The following is a 26,410-nucleotide window of genomic DNA, read 5'->3' as shown; positions in this document are numbered from 1 at the left end:
TATCTGATCGTCAAACAAGTACTTGTCCATATTGAGAGATATTGCTCTGGAACAACATTAAGAATCAGCCATTTTGAATACATGTATATATATATAACATGATGTATGACGAATATATAAAATTTGAATATAATCAGTCAAAGCATTTAAAAGATATGGCTCTAGAAGCCCAATCATTAAAACAAAATGGCCGCCAGTCAGCCATTTTGAATCCAATCTGAAAAATAAAATGACGTGCATCAGGAACTTGTAATGTCCAATGTATGTTATAAGTTTGAACAAAATCCATCCATAAATGCCAGAAATGCTTGATATTTGATGATTTTTTTAGCACAAAAATAGCCACCATTTGGCCACTTTGAAAAGGATCGTCAAACCAATATATCTGTATATCTATGACATGATGTATAATGAATATTAAAAATTTGAACATAATCAGTCAAAACAAGTCAGACATATGACACAAGAACCACATTCATTAAAACAAAATGGCAGCCAGTCGGCCATTTGGAATCTAATCTGAAAAACAAAATTATTTGCATCAAGGTCCCATAATGTCTAATGTATATACCAAGTTTGAACAAAATCCATCTGAAAACAGCGGAGAAATGCTTGATTTTTATGATTTTTAACACCAAAATGGCCGCCATTCGGCCATTTTGAATCAGATCGTGAAACAAATTGACGTGCATATGTATAATATCATGTATGATGCATGTGTGAAGTTTGATTGTGATTGGTCCAGGCATTTCTAAGATACAGGTCCGGACGCACGTACAGACGCACGCACGGACACACAGAGGTCAAAACATAAGTCCCCGTTTTTCGGACTGCGTCCGAACGGGGACTAATAAGTTTATTAACAGTATTATTACTAACCATTCTTAACTAATTAAACATGTGGTATGGTATTTGAAAGTGTGTTTTGAAAAAATACAAACTGCATTAATTTGTACTGTGTGATCGTATGTTATTTTACTTGTTACTTTTCTTTTATTAATTTCAACCAAAAATTAATTTGTTATTCCATTACGGTGTAATAAAACTTCATTATTACGTCCTTGAAACCTCTCTGAATCTTACAAACAGTGTTGGCCAGTAAGGAGATAATCATGGTTACAAAAAGTACATCTAGTCCAGTATTCTCGATATGAAAATATTGTTATACATGTAATAATTTATTCAAAAATTTTAGTTAACCCCCCCCACTACAAATATTGTAGTTAATTCCTTTTACTTGTATTAACTTTTGAACAGTGTTGCAATTACCATAGGAAGACAGTCACAAATAGAGACTACACAATACAATACACAGATTTGTAAAGATCCTTCTCAATGGTACTCGCAATCCAAAACAAGCAGCCTGTCGGCTGAGATAGCTCCGCTGTTAGCAATGCACATGGCAATTAAAGAACAGAAGATATCATTAGAAAATGAACAAATCTGAGAGAGGTCCACATGTAGTACCTATATGTATAATATATCAAAGCAATTGGACTTGCGGTTTTCAACAAGAAGTCGAAAATATCACTTTTTACCAAAAATTACAAAAATATTCACCGAAATTAGAGAATTAAAGATATCATTACAAAATGAACAAATCTGAGAGAGGTCCACATGTAGTACCTATATATGTAATATCAAAGCAATTGGACTTGCGGTTTTCAACAAGAAGTCGAAAATATCACTTTTTACCAAAAATTACAAAAATATTCACCAAAATTAGAGAATTGAAGATATCATTACAAAATGAACAAATCTGAGAGAGGTCGACATGTAGTACCTATATATGTAATATCAAAGCAATTGGACTTGCGGTTTTCAACAAGAAGTCGAAAATATCACTTTTTACCAAAAATTACAAAAATATTCACCAAAATTAGAGAATTAAAGATATCATTACAATATGAACAAATCTGAGAGAGGTCCACATGTAGTACCTATATATGTAATATCAAAGCAATTGGACTTGCGGTTTTCAACAAGAAGTCGAAAATATCACTTTTTACCAAAAATTACAAAAATATTCACCAAAATTAGAGAATTAAAGATATCATTACAAAATGAACAAATCTGAGAGAGGTCCACATCTAGTACCTATATATGTAATATCAAAGCAATTGGACTTGCGGTTTTCAACAAGAAGTCGAAAATATCACTTTTTACCAAAAATTACAAAAATATTCACCAAAATTAGAGAATTAAAGATATCATTACAAAATGAACAAATCTGAGAGAGGTCCACATGTAGTACCTATATATGTAATATCAAAGCAATTGGACTTGCGGTTTTCAACAAGAAGTCGAAAATATCACTTTTTACCAAAAATTACAAAAATATTCACCAAAATTAGAGAATTGAAGATATCATTACAAAATGAACAAATCTGAGAGAGGTCGACATGTAGTACCTATATATGTAATATCAAAGCAATTGGACTTGCGGTTTTCAACAAGAAGTCGAAAATATCACTTTTTACCAAAAATGACAAAAATATTCACCAAAATTAGAGAATTAAAGATATCATTACAAAATGAACAAATCTGAGAGAGGTTCACATGTAGTACCTATATATGTAATATCAAAGCAATTGGACTTGCGGTTTTCAACAAGAAGTCGAAAATATCACTTTTTACCAAAAATTACAAAAATATTCACCAAAATTAGAGAATTAAAGATATCATTACAAAATGAACAAATCTGAGAGAGGTCCACATGTAGTACCTATATATGTAATATCAAAGCAATTGGACTTGCGGTTTTCAACAAGAAGTCGAAAATATCACTTTTTACCAAAAATTACAAAAATATTCACCAAAATTAGAGAATTAAAGATATCATTACAAAATGAACAAATCTGAGAGAGGTCCACATGTAGTACCTATATATGTAATATCAAAGCAATTGGACTTGCGGTTTTCAACAAGAAGTCGAAAATATCACTTTTTACCAAAAATTACAAAAATATTCACCAAAATTAGAGAATTGAAGATATCATTACAAAATGAACAAATCTGAGAGAGGTCGACATGTAGTACCTATATATGTAATATCAAAGCAATTGGACTTGCGGTTTTCAACAAGAAGTCGAAAATATCACTTTTTACCAAAAATTACAAAAATATTCACCAAAATTAGAGAATTAAAGATATCATTACAAAATGAACAAATCTGAGAGAGGTCCACATGTAGTACCTATATATGTAATATCAAAGCAATTGGACTTGCGGTTTTTAACAAGAAGTCGAAAATATCACTTTTTACCAAAAATGACAAAAATATTCACCAAAATTAGAGAATTAAAGATATCATTACAAAATGAACAAATCTGAGAGAGGTCGACATGTAGTACCTATATATGTAATATCAAAGCAATTGGACTTGCGGTTTTCAACAAGAAGTCGAAAATATCACTTTTTACCAAAAATTACAAAAATATTCACCAAAATTAGAGAATTAAAGATATCATTACAAAATGAACAAATCTGAGAGAGGTCCACATGTAGTACCTATATATGTAATATCAAAGCAATTGGACTTGCGGTTTTCAACAAGAAGTCGAAAATATCACTTTTTACCAAAAATTACAAAAATATTCACCAAAATTAGAGAATTGAAGATATCATTACAAAATGAACAAATCTGAGAGAGGTCGACATGTAGTACCTATATATGTAATATCAAAGCAATTGGACTTGCGGTTTTCAACAAGAAGTCGAAAATATCACTTTTTACCAAAAATGACAAAAATATTCACCAAAATTAGAGAATTAAAGATATCATTACAAAATGAACAAATCTGAGAGAGGTCCACATGTAGTACCTATATATGTAATATCAAAGCAATTGCACTTGCGGTTTTCAACAAGAAGTCGAAAATATCACTTTTTACTAAAAATGACAAAAATATTCACCAAAATTAGAAAATTGAAGATATCATCATGAAATGAACAAATCTGAGAGAGGTCTACCCAAGGTACATATACACCAAGTATCAAAGCATTCAGGCTTGTAGTTTTCAAGAAGAAGTCGAAAAAGTAAAACATTGACACGGACAACGGACGACGACGACGGACAATCACTCATATGATAAGCTCCGCTCGACAAAGTCGACAGCGGAGCTAAAAAAAGACAACATCCATAATAGTTACCTTTCCTTCATCATCTTGTAGTTGCAACTGCCCAGAGTCAGCAATTTTCACTTTAGCACCAATGGGAACATGATCAGACCCACTTCTTGGATCATTCAACCACACATAGTCTCCCTGTAAATATTAAAAAATTAAGACAATGTAAAACTTACAATTCTACAAAGGTTGAAGTAGAAGCCAATATATATATTTTTTTCAGAGGTTGCCATAAAAAAAAAAAAAAAAATAAGTGGCCAGATTTAAAATAAAGGTTACTGGTTAAAATTGTGCCATAATTAATGCAAATTTATTTTTGCATAATTTTATTTTGATTTATTGGTTGGAAACCGATCCTAAAATAGAGACAGGAAGTTGCCGACAAATTATCATCTCTGTACAGTTGAGATAAACATGGTGCACGTCTTGTGATGTCACAACATAAAATCACAGTTTTTGTCTACACCTTGTTTTTATTACGAGTATCTTGATAGATTTACAATGTTTGTGTGCAGTTTAAAAATGAGACAGGCATTTATTCTAAGTTCTGAATGCACACTTTTTTCTAACAAATCATCATACCAGAATGATGCATACATTAACCACATCATGTTGGCCAGTGCTGTAACAACCTAGATCTAAACATCCCAAAACAAATAATTGCTGGTACTCAACTCTTGAAAACTTTCCAACCTATTGCAATAATTTCATGAACAAAATCACTGCTTACAATTGGAGAAAATAGCAATTCGTTGTCGTCACTGAGGCTTTTCCAACAAATTCCATCTTTCGAATCGACCTCAATTTTCTTGATTCACATTATCACATGTGTCAAATTGTGAGTTGGCACCACATTCACATAAACTTTGCATAACATCTCGTAACCGATAAGACATGATCTAAATTTAGCACACAAAGTAGGGCCATTACGCAAACAATCATAATAAGATTCAAAACAAAATTACATGACATACACAACCTGTAAATAGCCTTAGTGCATACTTTTATTTCAAATTTTAATAGCAAGGGTTGACAATGCACTGTTTTTCCAGGAATAGCATAGCCTCGGCTAATTCATAGAACAATAAAATATTGTTACCAGCTCTGCTGTCACTTATTAATAATCATGGAGCAGGGATAAAGCTAAGGAAATCATCACAATAATGTGCATAATCACATTTTTTGCACTAATAATAAATTTACCTAATACACATTTTATATACCATATTTGTTCTATTAGAAGCACAGATAAACCAAAATTTGTCTTTGTCTTAGAATGAATCAAAAAATACAGTATATACAACCTTGGAAAATACAAGAAATATTCCTAATCAAAGATTTACATTATGCACATGACGACTGCTGCTTTAATACTGGTACCGGTATCGTAGATGAATAAGTTTCATTTTTATAACAACGGAATACTATAGAAGAAACAGCTTTAATTTTGCAAGTCAAATTCAAGATGAAAATTATAAAATTTCATTGCCAAGAATGAACAGTTTACTGGGTTTTCGTTTTCTTAAATGACATTAAATAAAAAAAATAGTGAAAATTACATTAAAAAAAATTGCTAACTTGTTAATTTCTAAATTAGAGTGCCAGTTTAGTGCCAATCTATAAAACGTCATATAACGCATCAAGCAACCAGTTTCTGATCCACGGAAAACTGAATACCACAAAATCCATTGACAGTCGATCAAACATATTTTTGAAACCATTAAGCCTGAGACCAATGCATGCATAATGGATCACCTTTTTACAGTACAATGACGTAATCACAGAGCATACAATACTTTACTTTGTAATTTGTGACGCACACACAAAATATTACAGTACTCTAATATGATCTCCATTACTGATAAAATAGAGTACATTAAATCATCAGAATTGGCAGTAAGTTATTAATTGAGATCTCGACAAAAAAACACACGAGTATTTAACATCTATTTTTAAAATGTTTTTATTTTAGAAAATGAACTTATGCATGTCCATGTATATTATGGTTGTCATGACAACAATCATCCACAAAACTAACATTTACCACCATTCAAGGGACACATAAATATGTAAAATTTATGTATTAATGACCTATTATTGCACGTTGACATGTCAACATTAATGTTCAATGCTGTCGACTCTCAATGATTTACGATCTTTTAGAGTATAGCGAGGATAAATTCTACTGTCAATTTCTTTCATGTTTGACTATAGATGCTAAATCATTTTGGCCAAACACACAACCTCCTAGGACAGCATGGTAGAATCTTGTTTTAACTGAACAAAAATACCTTTTTTTTTTTTAATTACACAAAGAACATGGATTGCAATTTAATAATTAACCACCTAACAGGAAATGACCACATTCTGAATCGTTCATTCAAATTTCAAATAGAGGAAGAATTAAAGTAAATTACAGTTTTTCAAGGCACACTATAGAATGGTCAGAACTGAAACAGTTTAAAAACAAAAATAGCATTTCTGACTGAAAATTAGAAAAAAAATTCTAAAAAAGATAAAATAAATATTGTAGATATTTTCACTACAAGGCAGCAACACAGGTCAAATCAAAGCCATCTTGATAATAGTTCTCATTAATTAGTCATAAGGCCAGACTTTCATTATCCCTTGTTTCGCGAACTCGCCGAATGAACAGTAGTCGAAAACGAAATAAAAATAAAATTTTATTTCAGTGTAATTTCTAGCGCCCACCGACTTACAAGTGCAAAAAATTGCGAGAAAAAAAATATTTTTATCTTCATTTTTTTCCGCCCGCCGCATAACAAATCCAAGTTACATTTTCGTGGGAGTATCATGATCAAAGTACTGAAGTCTCGCGCAGATGAGAAACAAGGTTATACATGGAATAACATTTTATTTCATTTCTTCTCTGATCAATGATCTCACTCACAATTCTTTGAGAATCACACAAATCTAATGGAAAAAAAGAATTAAAATTTTTTTTTTTTTTCGCCCTCCTCAAAAAAATTTCCTTATAAAAACTCTAGAAACAAGGTCTGGCCTAATGGGCAGTTTTTACCAGAAAAAAAATTCGCACAAAAATATACTACTGCAGAAATTATCACGAAATGAACAAAACTGAAGCACTAGATTATTATTTGCAATTTGCATAGATACTTTTAAGAGGAAAAAACTGGTAGTCATGCCAAAAAATAAGAATTTTATTACATCCAGTAATAGAAGTTGAAAGTCAGTTTTATTTTCCCATTAATTCTATGAAGTATAAATCAAATTACAGTAAAAAAAATTGCTAACTTGTTGATTTGTAAATTAGAGTGCCGGTCTAGTGCCAATCTATAGGAAAAAACTGTTATGCGATGTATGGTAGTCATGCCAAAAAATAAGAATTTCATTACATCCAGTAATAGGAGTTGAAAGTCAGTTTTATTTTCCCATTAATTCTATGAAGTATAAATCAAATTACAGTAAAAAAAAATGCTAACTTGTTGATTTGTAAATTAGAGTGCCGGTCTAGTGCCAATCTATAGGAAAAAACTGTTATGCAATGTATGGTAGTCATGCCAAAAAATAAGAATTTCATTACATCCAGTAATAGGAGTTGAAAGTCAGTTTTATTTTTTTGTAAATTAAAAACTTTTATACATGTTTAACTATTTTTTTTATCAAACAACCTGTGGAAAGGATTGAACGTTGTGTTCAGTTCAGCTGCTCTGTTGAATACTAATAATAGTTTTATTGTGACAATTTATTCGATTTTCAAGGACCCCTTTAAATGAGAACACAGTACATTAAAGTTAAGACACAAAAACACAAGAGCAGCTACACTGTATACTAGCAGAAATCTCTTAGGTTAGGCAGTAGGACAAAGAAATATGGAAGACAACTGAAATAACTTTTGGCTCCACATTAAAAGTGTTCGAATAAAGTAAATGGTTTAAACAGGGCATTACTATGATAAAGTACTAAAGTCGTCACCTAGCATTGTGTTAATTGCATAAAGACTGACATTTTAAACACATGTGTTACTGTATCAGAAGGCAATACTGTGAAACCATTTATTTTCACTGACATATAATTTCACTATTTTTATTTTTCGAGCATATTCACTGTGTTTTAATTTCACAAATTTGTCAAGGAAACAATGAGTTTTATTGTTATTTACATGTTCACATTGATTTAATTTAGCAGGTTTTACTTATCAGCGAAAATAGCGAAATTAAAACCCAGTGAATAATTAACGCATTTACAGTATTATGGTACTTGTTAAACAGGCACAACTCACTTACTTATGAATAAACAAAGCGTAGATAAATTACAACCAAGACATTGTAATATATAGAGTTGAACCAACATGTAAATGTTCACATTATAAGTGAGCAAGTACAAAAGGGAAACTAATGATTGGTTCATGTATGCTTTGGAGGGTGTTGCCGGGCTCTGCTCAACACTTGTAAAGTCAGGGCTTCACACAATTATCAGCAAGCTTGAAAGAATATATTCATTCCAAATCTTGTTTTATCAGACTGGCAAAGGGTACACAATTGTCAGACTACTGATACAGAAGATCTCAAAACATTGATACTGCCCCGCCTGTACTACAACCCGGTACGGCCTTTCTCAAATTCAAACATGGCTGCCTCATTGTTTGCTTCATTTGCATAACAATAATTGACCCAAATGAATCATAGGGAAACAAAGCAGAATTAGTCACATAACTCGCTCAGAAGTAAATTACAAAGCCAAGACACTATACACACAACTGTCCTACATCGTGAGAATTTAAAATACTGTAGAATACTTTATTTTCGCTTGGAATTTATTTTCGCTATTTTCGCTGAAGGGATGTTTCCGTGAAAATAAAATCCAGCGAATATACTTTTTTTCCTATACTTCACATTAAACTCATCAAAAATCAGTGAAAATAAATTCCACACAAAACGCCCAAAAAGCCTTTTCAGTGAAAGTTAATTCCAGCGAAAATGAAGTATTCCACAGTACACAAGATCTCGTCATGCTTTGTTGCCCCGGTGGCTGACACTAAAATGTTGCTGTGTCTTACAAATACAGGTGTATGAATACCACCACCAGTCCAGCCTGCTGGTATACCTGCATGGCTCAATACTAACATTATGAATGACATCATCCTTGCATTTAACCCCTAAAAATTGAGCAATGGTTTAAAACTAATAAAATTTTATAACCTTGTGTGAAATATTGGTAAGCATGTCACATCTGGTCCAGTACATTTTGATTATTTAAAGATTATAGGAATTTGATCTCGTGCTGTCATACATGTATATGCAGGAATTTGTGTAGGGCATGAAGGCCATTGCTTCTGAGCCTACTGAATACAATTGGTGGCTTTCAACATTCAATACTGTCTTCAGAATTTCAAATAAAGTTCAGAAGTTCAGCAGATTTGACCTTGAAATTAGGCACTTTCAGAGTGACAAGTTCAAGTAGAGCTGGTGGCTTTACTTTTTAAAAGTGAGTATTAATGTCAATAACAATAATTTCAACTTATTCTTTGTCGTATTTTACCTACATTACTAATGAGACATATTTAGGCAAATTATAACTTAGATATATAGCAATTTTGAAAACACACTAAGCTAGATTCAAGCCAGCTTAAATGTTAAGTTGCTTGCAGACAGTACTGTACGTTATTCATAAATTTGTTTTGACCCATTAAAAGGTTTTCTACAAGTACTGTGAAATACTTTATTTTAGCTGAAATATATTTTTCCTTAAAAGGCTTTTTGCGCGTTTTGTATGGAAAATATTTTCACTGATTTTTGACGAGTTGAATGTGAAATATAGGAAAAAAGTATATTCGCTGGATTTTATTTTCACAGAATCATCCCTTCAGCAAAATTAATTCCAAGTGAAAATAAAGTATTCTACAGTATATATATTGTATTAACCATATCGCCAGATGATGTCACCTTTTATTTAAGGCTATTTGAGAAGGCGTTTACAGTATGCAGCGTGTTAAACCACGTACTCGGTGGAAGGAACTCGTAGTAACTACACAGCAGGGATACCGTGCCAGGTAAAGGACACAGTGGGTCATGCAAGATAAACAACTATCAAGCTAATAGATACAAAGTGCACATCCAGAGGAGTGTCAAAAAAAAAAAAAATAAGCATTTCTACAAATTATCCAAGAAACATCTTCAAATTCAAAAGCTGGGACCCGCAGCCTTACTTATTTTATTTTGGAGTTTAGTTGGAGAACGCAAATAAATTGTTGAGCATGTGGACGTCCATATTTCATTCATACACAAAAAAGGTGTAACAGACAAAGTTCGTTTAGCTTGATGGTTGTCACTAAAATTCTACAATTCTATTATAACAAAAAATAGGTTTGTATTAACATTACCTTTGTTAGGATAACCATGGTTGTATTTGTGAAGAGTTCGTACCACAGATCTTGGCGTTCTTACACGCAATTCTGCAAGAAAAAAAAAATGTCACAAGATTCAGGTCAAATGTCATGCTTCACGCACACACACATGACTAACATAAGTGGAATTACTTAAAAGGTGTGTGTATGTACGACTGAGTTGTGGCAACACCCAGTTAATTGTCAACCTTAATTTCAATTCCCCCAAAAAATCACCATTTTAAAATGTATCAGTACTTCAAATAGGTTTTTAATAACCCATAATCTTTTCATGAATAAAACTGCATCGCATGTATGCACTTATTTCAGTTCATTCACCGAAACAAACAATACATGGTATATAACTTGAAAGAAGATATAGAGGAAATTATACCCCGGTTAACACAACTGCCAACAGAGTATCCATATAAACATCACCTGTAGGCACTATGGCAACTTAAATTACATTACCCCGGTACTTCATGCAAGTCAGGTATGGACCCTACATACCAGCATTTTTCAGGTCAGGGTCAATATATTAGCCCCCCCCCCCAAATAAGTTGTAGATGAAAATATAATCATAATGTTGAAAAACTCTTTATTTTACAGTTTCAAAATAGTTTTATAAAAGGTACAATTTAATAAACTACTGGTACTAATACTACTATTCTTCTACATTCTAAAAATATGAGTTGCATTAAAGTTTGGATATAAGCATAATTGTGTACGGTATTGAAGGTACTTGGACAGTTTTGTAGACTATTTGGATGTTCATTTTTGGGAACTCTTATAACTAAGATGTTCAATACTCCAATTAGCCGATAGGGAACCCAAATATAATTTGAACTCTAGCTTTGTCAAAATATGTATCGGTAACAACTTAAAGCAGCCATATCTGAAGAGTTGACAGCTGATTTTCTAGCAATGAAACTTTATTTAACACCCTCACCCCTGATAATTAATTCTTCAATACAATTGAATATCATAGATTAGAAGACAGAACAGCACCAGATTATCTATGATTTCTGATGACCTTCCTTGTCAACTAAAAAGAAAGTAGACGCCCTAGAAATAATATATCAACATGTCTTGTCTTTAGTAAACAGCTGATAGCTGTCTGCTGTCCTATACATTTTTCCTGATCAGTATGATAAACAAAGGGGCGGTGTCATGAAAGATAAGCCTCATGGGTTTTATCAATATTATCGATTTGAATCAACTGTAATGCCTCCACCTATCAGTAACTGAGAATAAAAAATAAAGGAGCTCCTTGAGGCCCTCACCACTTACCCTCCAGCCCCTTTCCAATTTAATTGTTTATGCCCCTCTTCAGAACATTTATAGTTATCTGGAAGCAGAGCTTGACATTAGTTTTAAACTCGCTTGTCCAAAATTGTTGCCAATATATTTTCTATGGTCTGTTACTATTCAGCTGTCTAAATGGCAATTTTTCTTGTTCCGGGCTATAAGAATATTCTTATTGACAAGCTCTGTAGAAGGACATGTACAATTAAAATGAGGAGGGCTTTACAGAAATCATACTGGTATAATAACAATCGCCCTCCATAGTGTGATGTTTTACAATATATTTGCCAATATATTAATAAGTTATCATAAATTAAAACGTAGATAACGAACAAGATCAGAAAAGAAAATGGGCACAAATCAAAACATAACATCAGTTGTAGTCACAGGTAATATTGTTAGACTGTATTAATTGTGGGTAGCCTCATATACTCATACTCTTCCAAGGCATTCATTAATTAAGCACCTGGGGGTTAAGTTCCACAGTGGATAAATTTAGATTTTCATAATGATTAACTTCAATTCTATCAGTTTGTATAGTTTACAAATTACTATGTTAAATACGTTAAACGTGCAGGAATATTGAAGGGTGACAGTCGTCGCGCCGCGTCCTGTTCGATATTGGACTCATAGCGACACGTGTAAAATAACATTGTTTATTTACATGAAATTCTAACACACGCTGCGCGACGACCATCGCGCTTTAAGTCTAAACTTTCTGTAAACAGGTGGTTGAAAACTGGAAGAAAAGCTTTCGCAGACTAGGACAAGAAAATGTTCGAACTAAGTGTGGGAAAAGTTGTTTTCTTATCATACATAGAAAGGGAAAGCCAAAAAAAATACTTTGTGAAACTGTGTATCTTGTGTTTTTTTTTGGGGGGGGGGGGTGGTGCTAACAATATTTGGAAGGGACGATGAAGCTTTAACGAGTGCGGCGTGATCATATCGTAATATTTCAATTGTCAGCCAACGGTAGTCTCAGGTGAGCGGAAACGGTATACTCGTACACAAAAAGAAAGGAATTTAATGTATCATATACACATACCATATATGAATATTTTTTTAAAATAAACTACTATTTAATTATCGGTCTCGAAATGCTATCGTCTGACCTAGATTCATTTAATGATATGCTACTTTTCGATCCACTATATCTCGAAAATCGAGAAACTGGTCTAAAATGTGACTGGATGGCAGTACAAACAATTTTGCAATACCAAGCCAACACCTGCCGGATATATGCATGTGCGTGATCCGATCTAAGTTATTTGCGTTTAGCAAGGCAGTCCTGTAGTGGGACCATCGCGTTGTTGTTTTCCTCCATTAACACGTCAACAGATATTAGTACAATTCGATACTTACCGTATGTGGGGAAGCAAATATCATCCGTGTAGGACTTAAGCGGAAATTCATGAGTTATGCCAGTGACGAAGGCATTCAATTTCGACCGGCACACCCAAAATGGTGAACGCTGTTGAGGGTCATGATGATGTCATTTTGGACCTAACCATTATCTGAGAAAAGTCGCGGGAAGATGAGTACAGTATTGTTTAATCGACTACGTACGTTATAAAACAAATCACAGTGAAATGGTACCATAAATGGGAATATTCAATTTTAATATCGGGGCAAGTCATTTGGAGCTCACAGTCTGTATTGACAAGCTTCCATTATTTGAAACCGCAAAAAGAGCAAAATATGTCACCCTAAAAATAATGGAATATCATGAAAACCAGCATTACCCATAAGTCTTAGTAATGATGGCCGAATGTGAAAGAAAGTTAGGAAACAAGTTCAAGTCGACCAGTCAATAATTACAGGTGCGTGTTTTTCGAAAGTAAACTTCATTGGTTGAAAACATATGTCGTTTTTTTCGTGCGTGTTATTGTTACTTTGCTGGTTGATTATCAACTCACCATCGATTCGATATCGGTGCTAGACGGGACATGACGACCAGTGCCCACAATATTAAATGGGGAGGGGGGAGGGGGAAGGGACAGTCAACTTTAGGGTTACCAAATCGCAGAAGTACTTTGACTTATGTGTATGAACGACAAACAAGAAAATCGTACATCGTTTGAGATACAGTACCAACAATAAACAGAATACAAATTGAAAGTAAATATTGTCACACTCCCTCTAAGTCAATATCATGACAATTTCACTATGTGGTGCTCACAGTCAGCTGGCATCGGTGTCGCTGGGTGTATATGATAAAGGGAAGTTGTGCAACCAAATTTGCCGAGTTCGCAGTTTTTCACCAATAAAAAAATAACTAAGGCAAAAACAGGAACATTTGGACTAATTCTTGTGTTTTTTCGACGTTTTTCAAAAAACCTGCGATTAGGCTGCGAAAGTAGAACATTCCAGAGGGGGTGAAACGGAAGAGCCAAATTTAACGCGCAAAAATAGAACGCGTATTTTGACCTCTATGTGGCCATCCAATGGCTGGACACGATACGTTTGCGGTCGTTGCCATAGAGCCCCGCGTCCATCGCCTGGCAATGCTCTTTCCTTTCACCCCCTCCGGAATGTTCTACTTTCGCAGCCTAATCGCAGGTTTTTCGAAAAACGTCCAAAAAACACAAAAATTAGTAGAAATGTTCCTGTTTTGGGCGGAATATTGATAGAGAATAATGTCTTTATTACAAAAATGCTGAAAAACCGTGAGTTTTGCCTTAGTTATTTTTTTATTGTCCAAAAACTGCGAACTCGGCAAATTTGGTTGCACAACTTCCCTCTACCATATACACCCAGCGACACCGATGCCGGCTGACTGTGGTGGTGCTGGATTAAAATCTATGTCTCGCTCTTGTGTGAAACCGCCAATTTCTTTATCAAGTTCTAAATGCTTTACTTGATCATTACTTCAACAGCAAAAGCAGTTATTTCGTATCTTCTTGAAAAATGTATTTTTGATGTGTTGTGTTATTTTCACTTATTAAAGCGCGGTAGTCGTTGCGCTGCGCATGTGCAAGATATATGGGTCTCATATATACAAAGATGGCGACTTTGACTGTTGCCAGATCAACGAGTACGAACTGACACGTTTCCAAGCTTTAATTAGGTATTTTCATGTGATTGGAAGATATCGTAGGAGTCACCGGCGGTAATCAGTGCAAGTCGCGCCCAGGTCAAACCTCATACTTGTGATTTCCATTTGAAGAGCGCATTGGATTGTGGGAAAATCAATGTTTATCAACACAAATGTCGAACATGCGCAGCACGACGACTACCGCGCTTTAATACATGTTTCATATGTTAGATGTGTTGAAAACTGACAGATATCGCATTAAATATGTATCCTCGTTGAAAGAATTTTTGCAATAATGCTGAAATATATGTAATTGCATCATAAAAATGTTCACAGAATCACATTTACACATCTGTGTAGATAAAACCTAGAACCTAGAATTACATGAACTTTAGGATATGTTGTCAGCAATGCTAATGAGACTTCTTAACTGAATTTTGCTGATCCGTGTATGATGGAGAGTTTCATTTTTCACAATCTATAATGAAATGAAGATTTCATGCAAACTTTCATATTTTTCAACAATTCATATTACCACCAGAGTTCCACACTTGTTTAAACAATATGGCTGTTCTACGGTAGAATTTCGTCATTGTCTCTCGGATGTAACTCCATTAAGTACCGATAGTACTGTAGAATACTTTATTTTCGTTTGGAATTTATTTTCGCTATTTTCGCTGAAGGGATGATTCAGTGAAAATAAAATCCAGCGAATATACTTTTTTTCCTATATTTCACATTCAACTCATCAAAAATCAGTGAAAATAAATTCCATAAAGAACGCCCAAAAAGCCTTTTCAGCGAAAATTAATTCCAGCGAAAATAAAGTATTCCACAGTATATTGTTACAATGGGTGTCAACAAAAATAATTAATACATTCATCATGAAAACCACACCCCATTAATTTTCCTTGCAACATTGCAATGTACCTTGGAACATTCTTTTCTAGCGATGTTTGTTTTGATTTTATCAAATCACTTTCAACCTAACAAGTTAGCTATATCACTCCTGGACACAACCATTTTTGTGAGGGGTGTTGGGTGGTAAAAATACTACTGTAGAATACTTTATTTTCGCTTGGAATTTATTTTCGCTATTTTCGCTGAAGGGATGATTCCGTGAAAATAAAATCCAGCGAATATACTTTTTTCCCTATATTTCACATTAAACTCATGAAAAATCAGTGAAAATAAATTCAAAGCAAAACGCCCAAAAAGCCTTTTCAGCGAAAATTAATACCAGCAAAAATAAAGTATTCCACAGTATTAAATAATGAAATCTTATGCTGTATACACTTTCAGAACTGCCAGTAATTGTAAACAATATGTAAGTAGACTGCAATAAAAACTACACAAATTCAAATATCTTTTCAGCTAGCATGTTAATTTTATAATTTAGCTAATTCAAAATGTCGCTAATTTAACAGAAAGTATATTCTCACATTGAGATTATTGGCACTTTAGCTAAATTAAGATTCTGCTAATTTTTACCGTACATTGAGTCAAATTCGCTAAAATTGCATGCAGCTATTTCTACGTGTTTCACAAACAATACTATTTATATTGAAATTAAAATATTACACCACCACCGGTTCTCTCTTTTCATCACAAATTCACAAAATATTCCTGTTTATAGTCTGCACTCTCCTTCAAAGATTGGGACAAAAATAGCCAAATTTGTTTGAGTAAAAACTAAAAATTTACTTAAATTTCGTCTGTTGGCTCTAAAATTGTGGTTCTTTTCCAGAAATATTGAAGAATATTAAAAAAAAGTGCAGACAAATTTGGGCAAGAAAGTCCAGTGGTGAAAAGGTTAAATAGGTTAAAATACAGTGAATTATTACTTGATAACAAGCATACAATTTCATTTCAAATTTAAACTGCCCCTGTCAATTACAACTAATAATATTCCAAGGAATGTTGCAATGAGGAGTTTATTTTGGTGCCCGTTCTGTTCATCTCATCATTATATTTTTCAGATTCTTCAACTTTGACATTTTATCTTTTAGGAACATAGAGAAGGTACCTGCTCTTACATGACAGCAGAATGAAGTTTTATTTACACTTTGAATCAGTACCTGAGTTCACCATGGTTGTGAAGTGGGAAGACGATCAAGAGGGTAAAGTACAAGATATGATACGGGTCAGTGAGTTTGAAATATTAAACTGAAACATTATTAACCTTTTCAGCACCAGACTTTCACGCCCACATTTTTCTGCTTTTCTTTTTTTATATTCTCCAATATTTCTAAAAATATTTCTAATTTTGGACCCAACAGACAAAATCTGAGTCAATTTTTAGTTTTTACTAAAAAAATTTGGCTCTTTTTGTTCCAATCTTCTGAAAGAATGTGCAGACTATAAACGAGACTATTTTGTGAATTTGTGATGAAAAAAGAGAACAGGTGGTGAAGAGGTTAAAGCGAACCTAAATGCGGCCCTAATTTATAGTTGTGTATATTCTAAACTGTATTCAAAATAATATTGCAGTGGTTTAATTTTGTTTTAATTATAACTGTAGCTTGGATAGGGCATTTGAAGTGCTTGCAATTAAACACCATGGAGGCCATTTATGGAGGGGAATAAATAACGAACGGACATATTTAACAGCCGGGTGTTTTTCAAAGCAATGACGTTTTAGTATCTGATCGCATTCGTATTCTCCATTGTACATAGCCGTTCATGCTGCCAAGCATTGTGTACTACTAGTATAAACTCAACTTTTATATGCACAATGTGCTTTTTAAAACTTGAGTTAGAGCCTTATGAGTTTGAATCACATTATTCTGAGAGTGAAAGCCCAATTGCGTTAAAGTACCGTACTTCCCCGATCGTAAGCCCCTCCCGAGTATGAAGCCCATCCCTATATTTTTACTTGGTATTTATCGAGTTGAGAGCATTCACGATTATAAGCTCAGAGTGTTTTTACTGGGCGTCGACGATATTCTTTAAAATATGCGTGTAAAAGGTGTGTTTCATTTCATAATAATCGTGATTGGCATGGTAGTTTGGTTCGTGCTTTTATGAGAAAACTCGCATTAATTTCAGAGTGCATGGCGAACGTACACAACGTGGTTCGCATCCTTTCTATTCTGTCATTTACTCAGGATGAACCCCGATGTTGCAATACTGGAGTATTTCCATATTTCTTTGAGTAGTAGCTTTCGAAAAGCCAAAAATGTGATCGTTAAGTCGTGTACCTGGTTATTGGGCATGGTTTACTTTGAGACTATCATGAAAGGCCTAGGGTTTGAACGATGAGACATGTTGACGACCGAGAAAGGGTGTTTAAATTCTTCCTCCACACTCAGTTTACCCACGGTTACCTTTAACCGTCATTTATATTTCGGAAATTGCGAATCGCCAGTTTTTAAGGAAAAAATCATCATTTTTTCGTTGCAATCAGTGCTACAGATCGCATTTTAACATTGCAATAATTCACTTCCGCATTGCGTTAAAAATCAGAAAATTTCATCATTACGACACATCATTTTGTTTGGTTAATGAAAGACATGACCTGTTAGGTCGAAGGAAGTTGTTCCAGGTCAGATCGTGCTGAAAAACCTCATGGTGGAAAATTGCTATGCGTCGAGAGTTTGCGTACGATCAAAAACATACCAAAACGAAGATAATGATAAATGTCTTCGTCCACTGTTTCCTCACAGACCCTACCCATTATTTCACCGTAAATTCAGACGGTATGTAAATCGTATTGTAATAAAATGTGTGTGTTTTTTATGAACATGTTTGTTTCTTCATTGTAAGTGTCATTCAAATCAGTGACGCATTTTTTTTTCAAAAATAAGTATTATTCTCCCGAGCCCGACGTGGTGAACGAATAATTTTTTTGGACAATTTTTCGTTGTTTGCAAGATGGTTACAGTGTTTAACCCCAAAACAAAATCATCCTTTCTGAGTTGCTCATCCCTTACTTTTCCCTTACGTGTTCATGCCTCCGGGCTTATGATCAGGGAAGTACGGTATACTGTGAAGATTCAGATCAGTCCAGTGTGAGTAATGAGAGTATATCGTTGATGATGCCCCTCGTTCGGATGATAGTTTTATTTCAAATTCAACGGAAGTCTGTGAACAATCTGCTTGGTGTTCCTGTGACAATTTTCCCATGATTTGCCAGTGCAGCCCTGTGAATACATGGACGAAAATGTTTCCACCACCACCACCCTACGAACTCAAGATTGCATACTCCAGCATCCATACTTTAAATAATTTGCACGCCGCACAGTGCAGTACTGGAAACAGCATTTGTTAGACAGTTAGACAAAAAACAAAACAAAATGCCTGTCTCGATCAATCGCACATCCATAATGTTTGTATGTTGATATGCCTGTAAATATTAAACATTAATGTAAATGTCGAAACAACCTAGACTAGAAGTCAATTCACCAGTCCAGCCAACTATGGCTCCCTAATTTGCTTATATTTAATCAGATACTATTTCGTCACATGCTTTGTAATACCTTTCCTGTTTATACCTCATGAGGGCGTTTTTTATGGCAAGATGGCGCAAACAGAAGTCCTTTGCAGGTTTATGATTTCTCATATTTAAATCATCATAACTCTGAATATAATCATTTTTTAGCTCCGCTGTCGACTTTGTCGAGCGGAGCTTATCATATGAGTGATTGTCCGTCGTCGTCGTCCGTCGTTGTCGTCCGTGTCAATGTTTTACTTTTTCGACTTCTTCTGGAAAACTACAAGCCTAAATGCTTTGATACTTGGTGTATATGTACCTTGGGTAGACCTCTCTTAGGTTTGTTCATTTCATGTTGATATCTTTAATTCTCTAATTTTGGTGAATATTTTTGTCATTTTTGGTAAAAACTGATATTTTCGACTTCTTGTTAAAAACCGCAAGTGCAATTGCTTTGATATTACATATATAGGTACTACATGTGGACCTCTCTCAGATTTGTTCATTTCGTGATGATATCTTCAATTCTCTAATTTTGGTGAATATTTTTGTCATTTTTGGCAAAAACTGATATTTTCGACTTCTTGTTAAAAACCGCAAGTGCAATTGCTTTGATATTACATATATAGGTACTACATGTGGACCTCTCTCAGATTTGTTCATTTTGTAATGATATCTTTAATTCTCTAATTTTGGTGAATATTTTTGTCATTTTTGGTAAAAACTGATATTTTCGACTTCTTGTAAAAAACCGCAAGTGCAAATGCTTTGATATTACAAATATAGGTACTACATGTGGACCTCTCTCAGATTTGTTCATTTTGTAATGATATCTTTAATTCTCTATTTTTGGTGAATATTTTTGTCATTTTTTGGTGAAAAGTGATATTTTCGACTTCTTGTTAAAAACCGCAAGTCCAATTGCTTTGATACTACATATATAGGTACTACATGTGGACCTCTCTCAGATTTGTGTATTTTGTGATATCTTCAATTCTCTAATTTTGGTGAATATTTTTGTCATTTTTGGTAAAAAGTGATATTTTTGACTTCTTGTTAAAAACCGCAAGTCCGATTGCTTTGATATTACATTTATAGGTACTACATGTGGACCTCTCTCAGATTTGTTCATTTTGTGATGATATCTTCAATTCTCTAATTTTGGTGAATATTTTTGTCATTTTTGGTAAAAAGTGATATTTTCGACTTCTTGTTGAAAACTGTAAGTCCGATTGCTTTGATATTACATATATAGGTACTACATGTGGATCTCTCTCAGATTTGTTTGTTTTGTGATGATGTCTTCAATTCTCTAATTAATTTATTTTGGTGAATATTTTTGTAATTTTTGGTAAAAAGTGATATTTTCGACTTCTTGTTAAAATCTGTAAGTCCGATTGCTTTGATACTATTCATATTGTTCATTTTCTAATGATGTCTTCAGTTCTTTAATTGAAATGTGCATTGCTAACAGCGGAGCTATCTCAGCCGATAGGCTGCTTGTTTTTATTATTTTTTTCAAATTTATAATTAATATACATGACTTGATAAATAGGCTCTATTTAGTTCCCCTTTAATGTCTTCACAGTATTGGTCGCTGGATGTTACCGTACATTCATTGTTCAGCACATAATTTCACATAAGCAGAAAATGTGGTTTACAAATGTTGCATAAGGTCCTTATCGAACATAACGCAGATATGAATGCATATACCGGTATATTATTGCCTACTCACAATAGTCATCACAGGGAGGTTGCAAGATATAAAAAATATTTTGGCAAAAATGCAAAATGATATCCGCCATGTTTGTTTCATAACAGCTCATTGTCACTGGAGATTGCCCATTCAGGCTAAACACAAATTTAGATCAAACATAATCGTCAGCTACTATGAAAAGCTTGACTTAAACTCGTGTCCAAAAAGATTGAAATGTTCTAAAAATGACTCCTAAATTATCATACTACATTTTTGAAACATTGATAAATAACTTGAAAGTGTTTTTTTTACCAATGCTTCACCAAGCTGCAAATGGGCCAGGTTTTGAATTTATCAAACGATTTATATATTATTGCCCATCCGCATCTGTCACTGAAAACTATATATTGCTATAAAACCTTGTCAGTTAATGTCCTTATTTGGTCAAAACTGTATCATGAGGTTACTATCTTAGGTTAATCCTGGTTTGTAAGTTCATTTTCATCGTCTCAGGAGCTCAGCCCTTCCTTTCTTCCCTCACATTAATATGAATGTTAACAATGACACTGTTGTTCTACTATATTTTATTTAAAGCTATTCTGTGGTTCTTACAACAAGAGACATGGTGATGTCAGATTACTGTTACAGGAAGATGTATTTCTTGCAACGAGAGACAGGTAAATTATTCAAAGTATTTGTGTGAAAGAAAAAATCATGGTATACGGTGATAGAATTTATGTTGCGTGAGAAGACAGGTAAATATTTTGCTTGTTGCTGAATCATCACTTTGGTTTATTTTCACAAATATAGAAAAAAGTTAAAATTTTCTGACTCCATTCATATACTCAAAGACAAATCAGATGTATTTGTTCACGTCAATGATGAAAATGAAGAACAGCTTCTTGAGAAGAAGGCAACAGAGAAGACACCAATTGTGAAACCGAAAGAGAAGCCAACATCTGTTGCTGCTCGTAAGTACTGTGTTACTTGTTTAATGAAAGACCTACAAAAATTTTTTGGAAATTTTTTTTCAGTCTCAATGGCCACAGGTTTATGAAACAAAGCGTTGACTGTTGCTTCTACAGGGCGCTGTTTATGAAAAAAGCGTCAATTTATTCTGATTAATAAAACTGAAACAGTAGTAACTGCTTTGATACCAAATCATCAGCAATAACTAGTAGTTGTTATTATTACTATTACTGTAGAATATATACTATATTTTCACTGATAAAGGTAATTGATGAGGTAATTAGGGAAAATTAGATCAATAATTTTTTTCTTCAGGTTTGCATGTTTTTGTAGCTTACGCCAAATCAGCGGCACTATTTGAATAACGTGATATGATAGAAGGCTTAACTATTCATTGGATTTTAAATTTGTTCATTTCGCTACTAGATAAATACGCTATTAAATTGTCACTGGATTAATACAAAGTGACAATACATCACTTAGCCAGAATTTTGGCTACTAGATAAATACGCTATTAAATTGTCACTGGATTAATACAAAGTGACAATACATCACTTAGCCAGAATTTTGGCTACTAGATAAATACGCTATTAAATTGTCACTGGATTAATACAAAGTGTGACAATACATCACTTAGCCAGAATTTCTACTCCCGTTTAACACTTTTTATGAGGCCATTTTCGTTAACACATGTCATCGTTAGTTGCTTTGCATAGGTTTGTTTGAGTCTTATAAATATTTTAGATGGGATGGAGGGTCAGCTTTAGTTTTTAATTCCCCTAATAACTATCAAATACAACTCGTATTTAGCGATGTTGTAATTTATTCTAATTTATATACAGCAAAAACTAACCAGGAAGTTAACAATAAAAAGAAAAAGAAGAAAGGAGGAATTCATCGTGGTATTGAAACATTTGTTTCCAGTTATAATAGTGACGAAGAAGAATATTTGAAGTGTGATAAAGAAGAACCAGAGTTTAAAATAGAGATCATATATAAACCTGAATTGAAAGCATTCTGGTGAGTTCAGATTTACCTTTATTGTAACCCACAGAATTTCAAAAGTCAACTTTTGTACTTTTTCCTAAAATTATTTTTTTTTTACCTTTTTTTTTAAATATTTTATCAACATGTCAACATTTTTATCAAGTAAAACATATAAAAAATGGAAAACTATGTCTATTTGGTCAAAATTAAAAAAAAAAATGTTTAGAAATGTGCTATAGGTTGCACTAAAAATGATGAGATTGAAAGTTTATTGATGCACTGGTTTGTTTATCCAACAGCACAAGTTATGTACCAGTATGTTCTACAGCAACATACTGTAAAATACTTTAATTTCGATTGGAATTAATTTTCAATGAAGGAATAATTCAGTGAATAAAATCCAGGAATATACCTTTTTCCTATATTTTACATTCAACTTGTCAAAAATCAGGAAAAATAAATTCCATACAAAACACTCAAAAAGTCTTTTTAGCGAAAATTAATCCTAGCTGAAATAAAGTATTCTACAGTAGTTAACTTTTTCACCAAATCCCTTTGGTTTTGACTAAAACAGATGACGTACATTTTGAATATTACCTTTCATTCTGTTACCATCACATGCTAGTCATCTTTTAAAAAAACCAAAAACAATATTTTAAATCAGTTTATAACTGCAGACTGTTTGTTATTCAAATCTGCTTCATTTATTCTTTCATTCAACATCTTGACAGTCATCATTTTGTGAATTATTGGTATGATAGTGTACCGGTAATACCGTATTTGCGCTTTCAGAAGCGTATCTCCAATAGAAGCCAATATAAAACCCATTATGTAATAATGGCTGTATTTTAACCATTGACAAATCTGTGTAATTTACGTGAGGGTATCTGCTACATATGGTACATACAATGGTGGTGTTCCTACTGGAATCATGCAGCAGTGACTGGTATAATTCTATTGGGACAACCATTGCTTATAAATATTCATGAGAATGCATTTCATAATTAGGTGGAAGTGAGATAATGATGTAAATTGTGTTGGTTGTTCACTTTTAATGTTCAAAATGGTGTTGTAATGTAGATTGCATTTCTAGTCGAGCAGGTATTTTTGTCATAACTTACAAGTAGAGGAGTTAAAATGGATGAATTGCCAATGGTCATTCCTTATTCCAGTAAAAAGTCATTCACGAAATTTGTTACCATATATTCGTATGTCTAAAATCAACATGATTTTTGGAGATTTTATTTGTAAAATCCATCATTTCGACAAAAACATCACCAATTTGATCAATATACTTACATACAGTAAAACCAAAACTAATCATCCTGATTGAAGCCAGACCTACTGACCAGTACTGTCACCATATTGTCTATTGTGTTTCTCCTGAGTTCTACTAATTTTGCTTTGTTTTATATTCCAGTATTGAAACTAAACAGATTGAGCCAGATTGTGGCTGTGAACCTATGAAAAAAGCCACAAGGTTTCTTGCTGAAAGTAATTGTAGAAAAGCCAAGGAAATCTTTGAGATCATTCTCCAGGACAATAAAAAACACAGAGAGGCACTCCTTGGCATGTGTAAGTATGGAAGAGTGTGATGCACTGTTTATTGCTGGGAAAGGATTGACCAGCTTTGTTATTAGTCCAAGAAAATTGTTCAGCTTGGAATGTGTCTGAACCCGTCATTTAATATGCAAGAATGTAGGAATGTACCAAGAAAATTGTTTTTCTGGAGTAAATTGTAGTGTATTGTACTTATGAAAGGTCAAAAAGTGCATGGAGATTTTATGAAAATGTGTGGATGTTAACAGAATGATGTCATGTGGTCACAGTTGCATAATAAAAGATGGAATATTTTGGGCGTAGCTATAAAATGTGTCACCGAAGTACTCACACGTGTGCATGATTCCAATAGTTTGTGCTGTGAAGAAACTTCATTAGAAAATAAGTATTGTGTAATTTGTAGTGAGAATGTATTCAAATAGATTTATATTTATGAATCTTGTTTCTTTTCAAAATGTATTTATATAATTAAAAATTGTTTATAAAAATGTTTTTTATACTTTTTCGATGGATTGAATTTACAAATGATGAGTTATTTTGTTATACCATCACTCAAATTTGTAATAGTTTATTCTTTGTGTTCTTGCAAACGAGAAGACATTTACTGGTGTGCAGTGGACATCGATAAAAGCGAACGTATTTCGAAAGTTGTGAAATCATGGTACTGTTTTGGCATTATACGACTTGCAGCTCCCTTTTGATGGATTTTATGTGACTGGCCATGTTATCGAACTGTAGTATTATGTAAATCTGCCCCGGAAATTTTAAATTGCCATTTTCACGCTGCGTTTAGCGGGGAGTCGTCATCTAAGTATGCACAATTGTTCGTCTCGTGTTCCCCGGTGCAGTTAAAAAACCCTTTTGAATTTGGGGGACTTTGTATGACTGACCGTGGTGTTTGTAAACTTTAGTCGAACTGTAGTAGTGTGTATTAAATCTGCCACAACGTGGAGTTGCCATCGTCTCTCATTTAAATACGTTTGTGCCTCAACAGGACTGAAAAGTGATTTCCATTTACTTCGTCTGTTGTAAATCAACTGTATTAGCTTCCTTCGAACTTCCTATTGCCATCAGGGTTATATCTACCGGTACTACACTCGGCGGGGTAGTTCGTATCAATCTTCTTGTATGAAACGCACCTGAACCTGGAAATCATCGGCAAATCGGGATGGTCTCGTCACGTAATATCTTACCTTGTTCTTGACCGCAGTACGCTTGACTATGAACTTCCACATACCCACGCTTATGGGAATAGTGCATCGTGGGTAATACTGTATTGATTGAGGTGAAACAAACATGGTTGCTGTAATGCCTGTTCAACTACATCGCTCGTGTTTCACTTTCTGTTTTAGAGTTTCTGTTTTCTTTGATTTTTTTTTTATTTCAATTAAACAGCGATTTGGCTGTGACCATGCGTTTAGTCATTGTTGACTGTTTTTCTCGAATTGGTTGATTGTCATAGTAACATATGCTAAGTACAATTAAACGTTCGGAGTGGAACAGTAGTCATTTCTAACATGATTATTTAATTTAGTTTAATTCCTTCAGTTAAAAATTGAGTTTCCAAAATAAATAAATAATACATAACCTCATGTATACTTCAAGTTTTCATTAAAACAAAGTCAAAGTCTTTGACATTGCTTTTCTGTCTGTTCGCCAATTCATGGCTCCAAAACACACCAACACACCTTTAAAACTCTTATTTTCCCAGCATCGAGATGGCTCTGCCAACTCTTATTTTCATTTGCAGTTGATTTCCATAAATCATTAAAAATATGAGTTGTTGATCCTATTATACATGTAGTATGTTTACAATCTCATGAACAGGACAGGCTCAATAATATAACATAATCGAATGCAGGGAACCAGTATTATATGAATATTCAATTATCAGTTTAAGGTATTCAAGTTTCTAATATTCACTGTACAACT

General features: G+C 33.5%; 2 protein-coding genes across 2 annotated transcripts in view; one reads left to right on the top strand and one right to left on the bottom strand.

The window, feature by feature from the left end:
* The window catches only part of LOC100366514 (myosin-VIIa-like), a 45,116-nt gene extending 31,835 nt beyond the window's left edge, over positions 1-13,281 (bottom strand). The window contains exons 1-3 of the mRNA XM_085499104.1: positions 13,163-13,281; positions 10,493-10,564; positions 4,153-4,266 (exon numbers count right to left, since the gene is read on the bottom strand). Coding sequence (XP_085355230.1) covers positions 4,153-4,266; positions 10,493-10,510 — 132 coding nt within the window. The 5' untranslated portion in view covers positions 10,511-10,564; positions 13,163-13,281. The remainder of the gene's footprint in view (positions 1-4,152; positions 4,267-10,492; positions 10,565-13,162) is intronic.
* Positions 13,282-13,537: 256 nt separating this feature from the next.
* Positions 13,538-26,410, top strand: part of LOC102802627 (uncharacterized) — a 35,339-nt gene continuing 22,466 nt past the window's right edge. Inside the window, exons 1-6 of the mRNA XM_085499082.1 lie at positions 13,538-13,620; positions 16,844-16,977; positions 21,557-21,639; positions 21,773-21,933; positions 22,774-22,951; positions 24,339-24,493. Coding sequence (XP_085355208.1) covers positions 16,882-16,977; positions 21,557-21,639; positions 21,773-21,933; positions 22,774-22,951; positions 24,339-24,493 — 673 coding nt within the window. The 5' untranslated portion in view covers positions 13,538-13,620; positions 16,844-16,881. The remainder of the gene's footprint in view (positions 13,621-16,843; positions 16,978-21,556; positions 21,640-21,772; positions 21,934-22,773; positions 22,952-24,338; positions 24,494-26,410) is intronic.

This window comes from Saccoglossus kowalevskii, chromosome 1, assembly GCF_978046115.1.
Source record: "Saccoglossus kowalevskii chromosome 1, keSacKowa6.1, whole genome shotgun sequence".
NCBI lineage: Eukaryota > Metazoa > Hemichordata > Enteropneusta > Harrimaniidae > Saccoglossus > Saccoglossus kowalevskii.
This window is presented reverse-complemented; position numbering and strand designations above follow the sequence as displayed.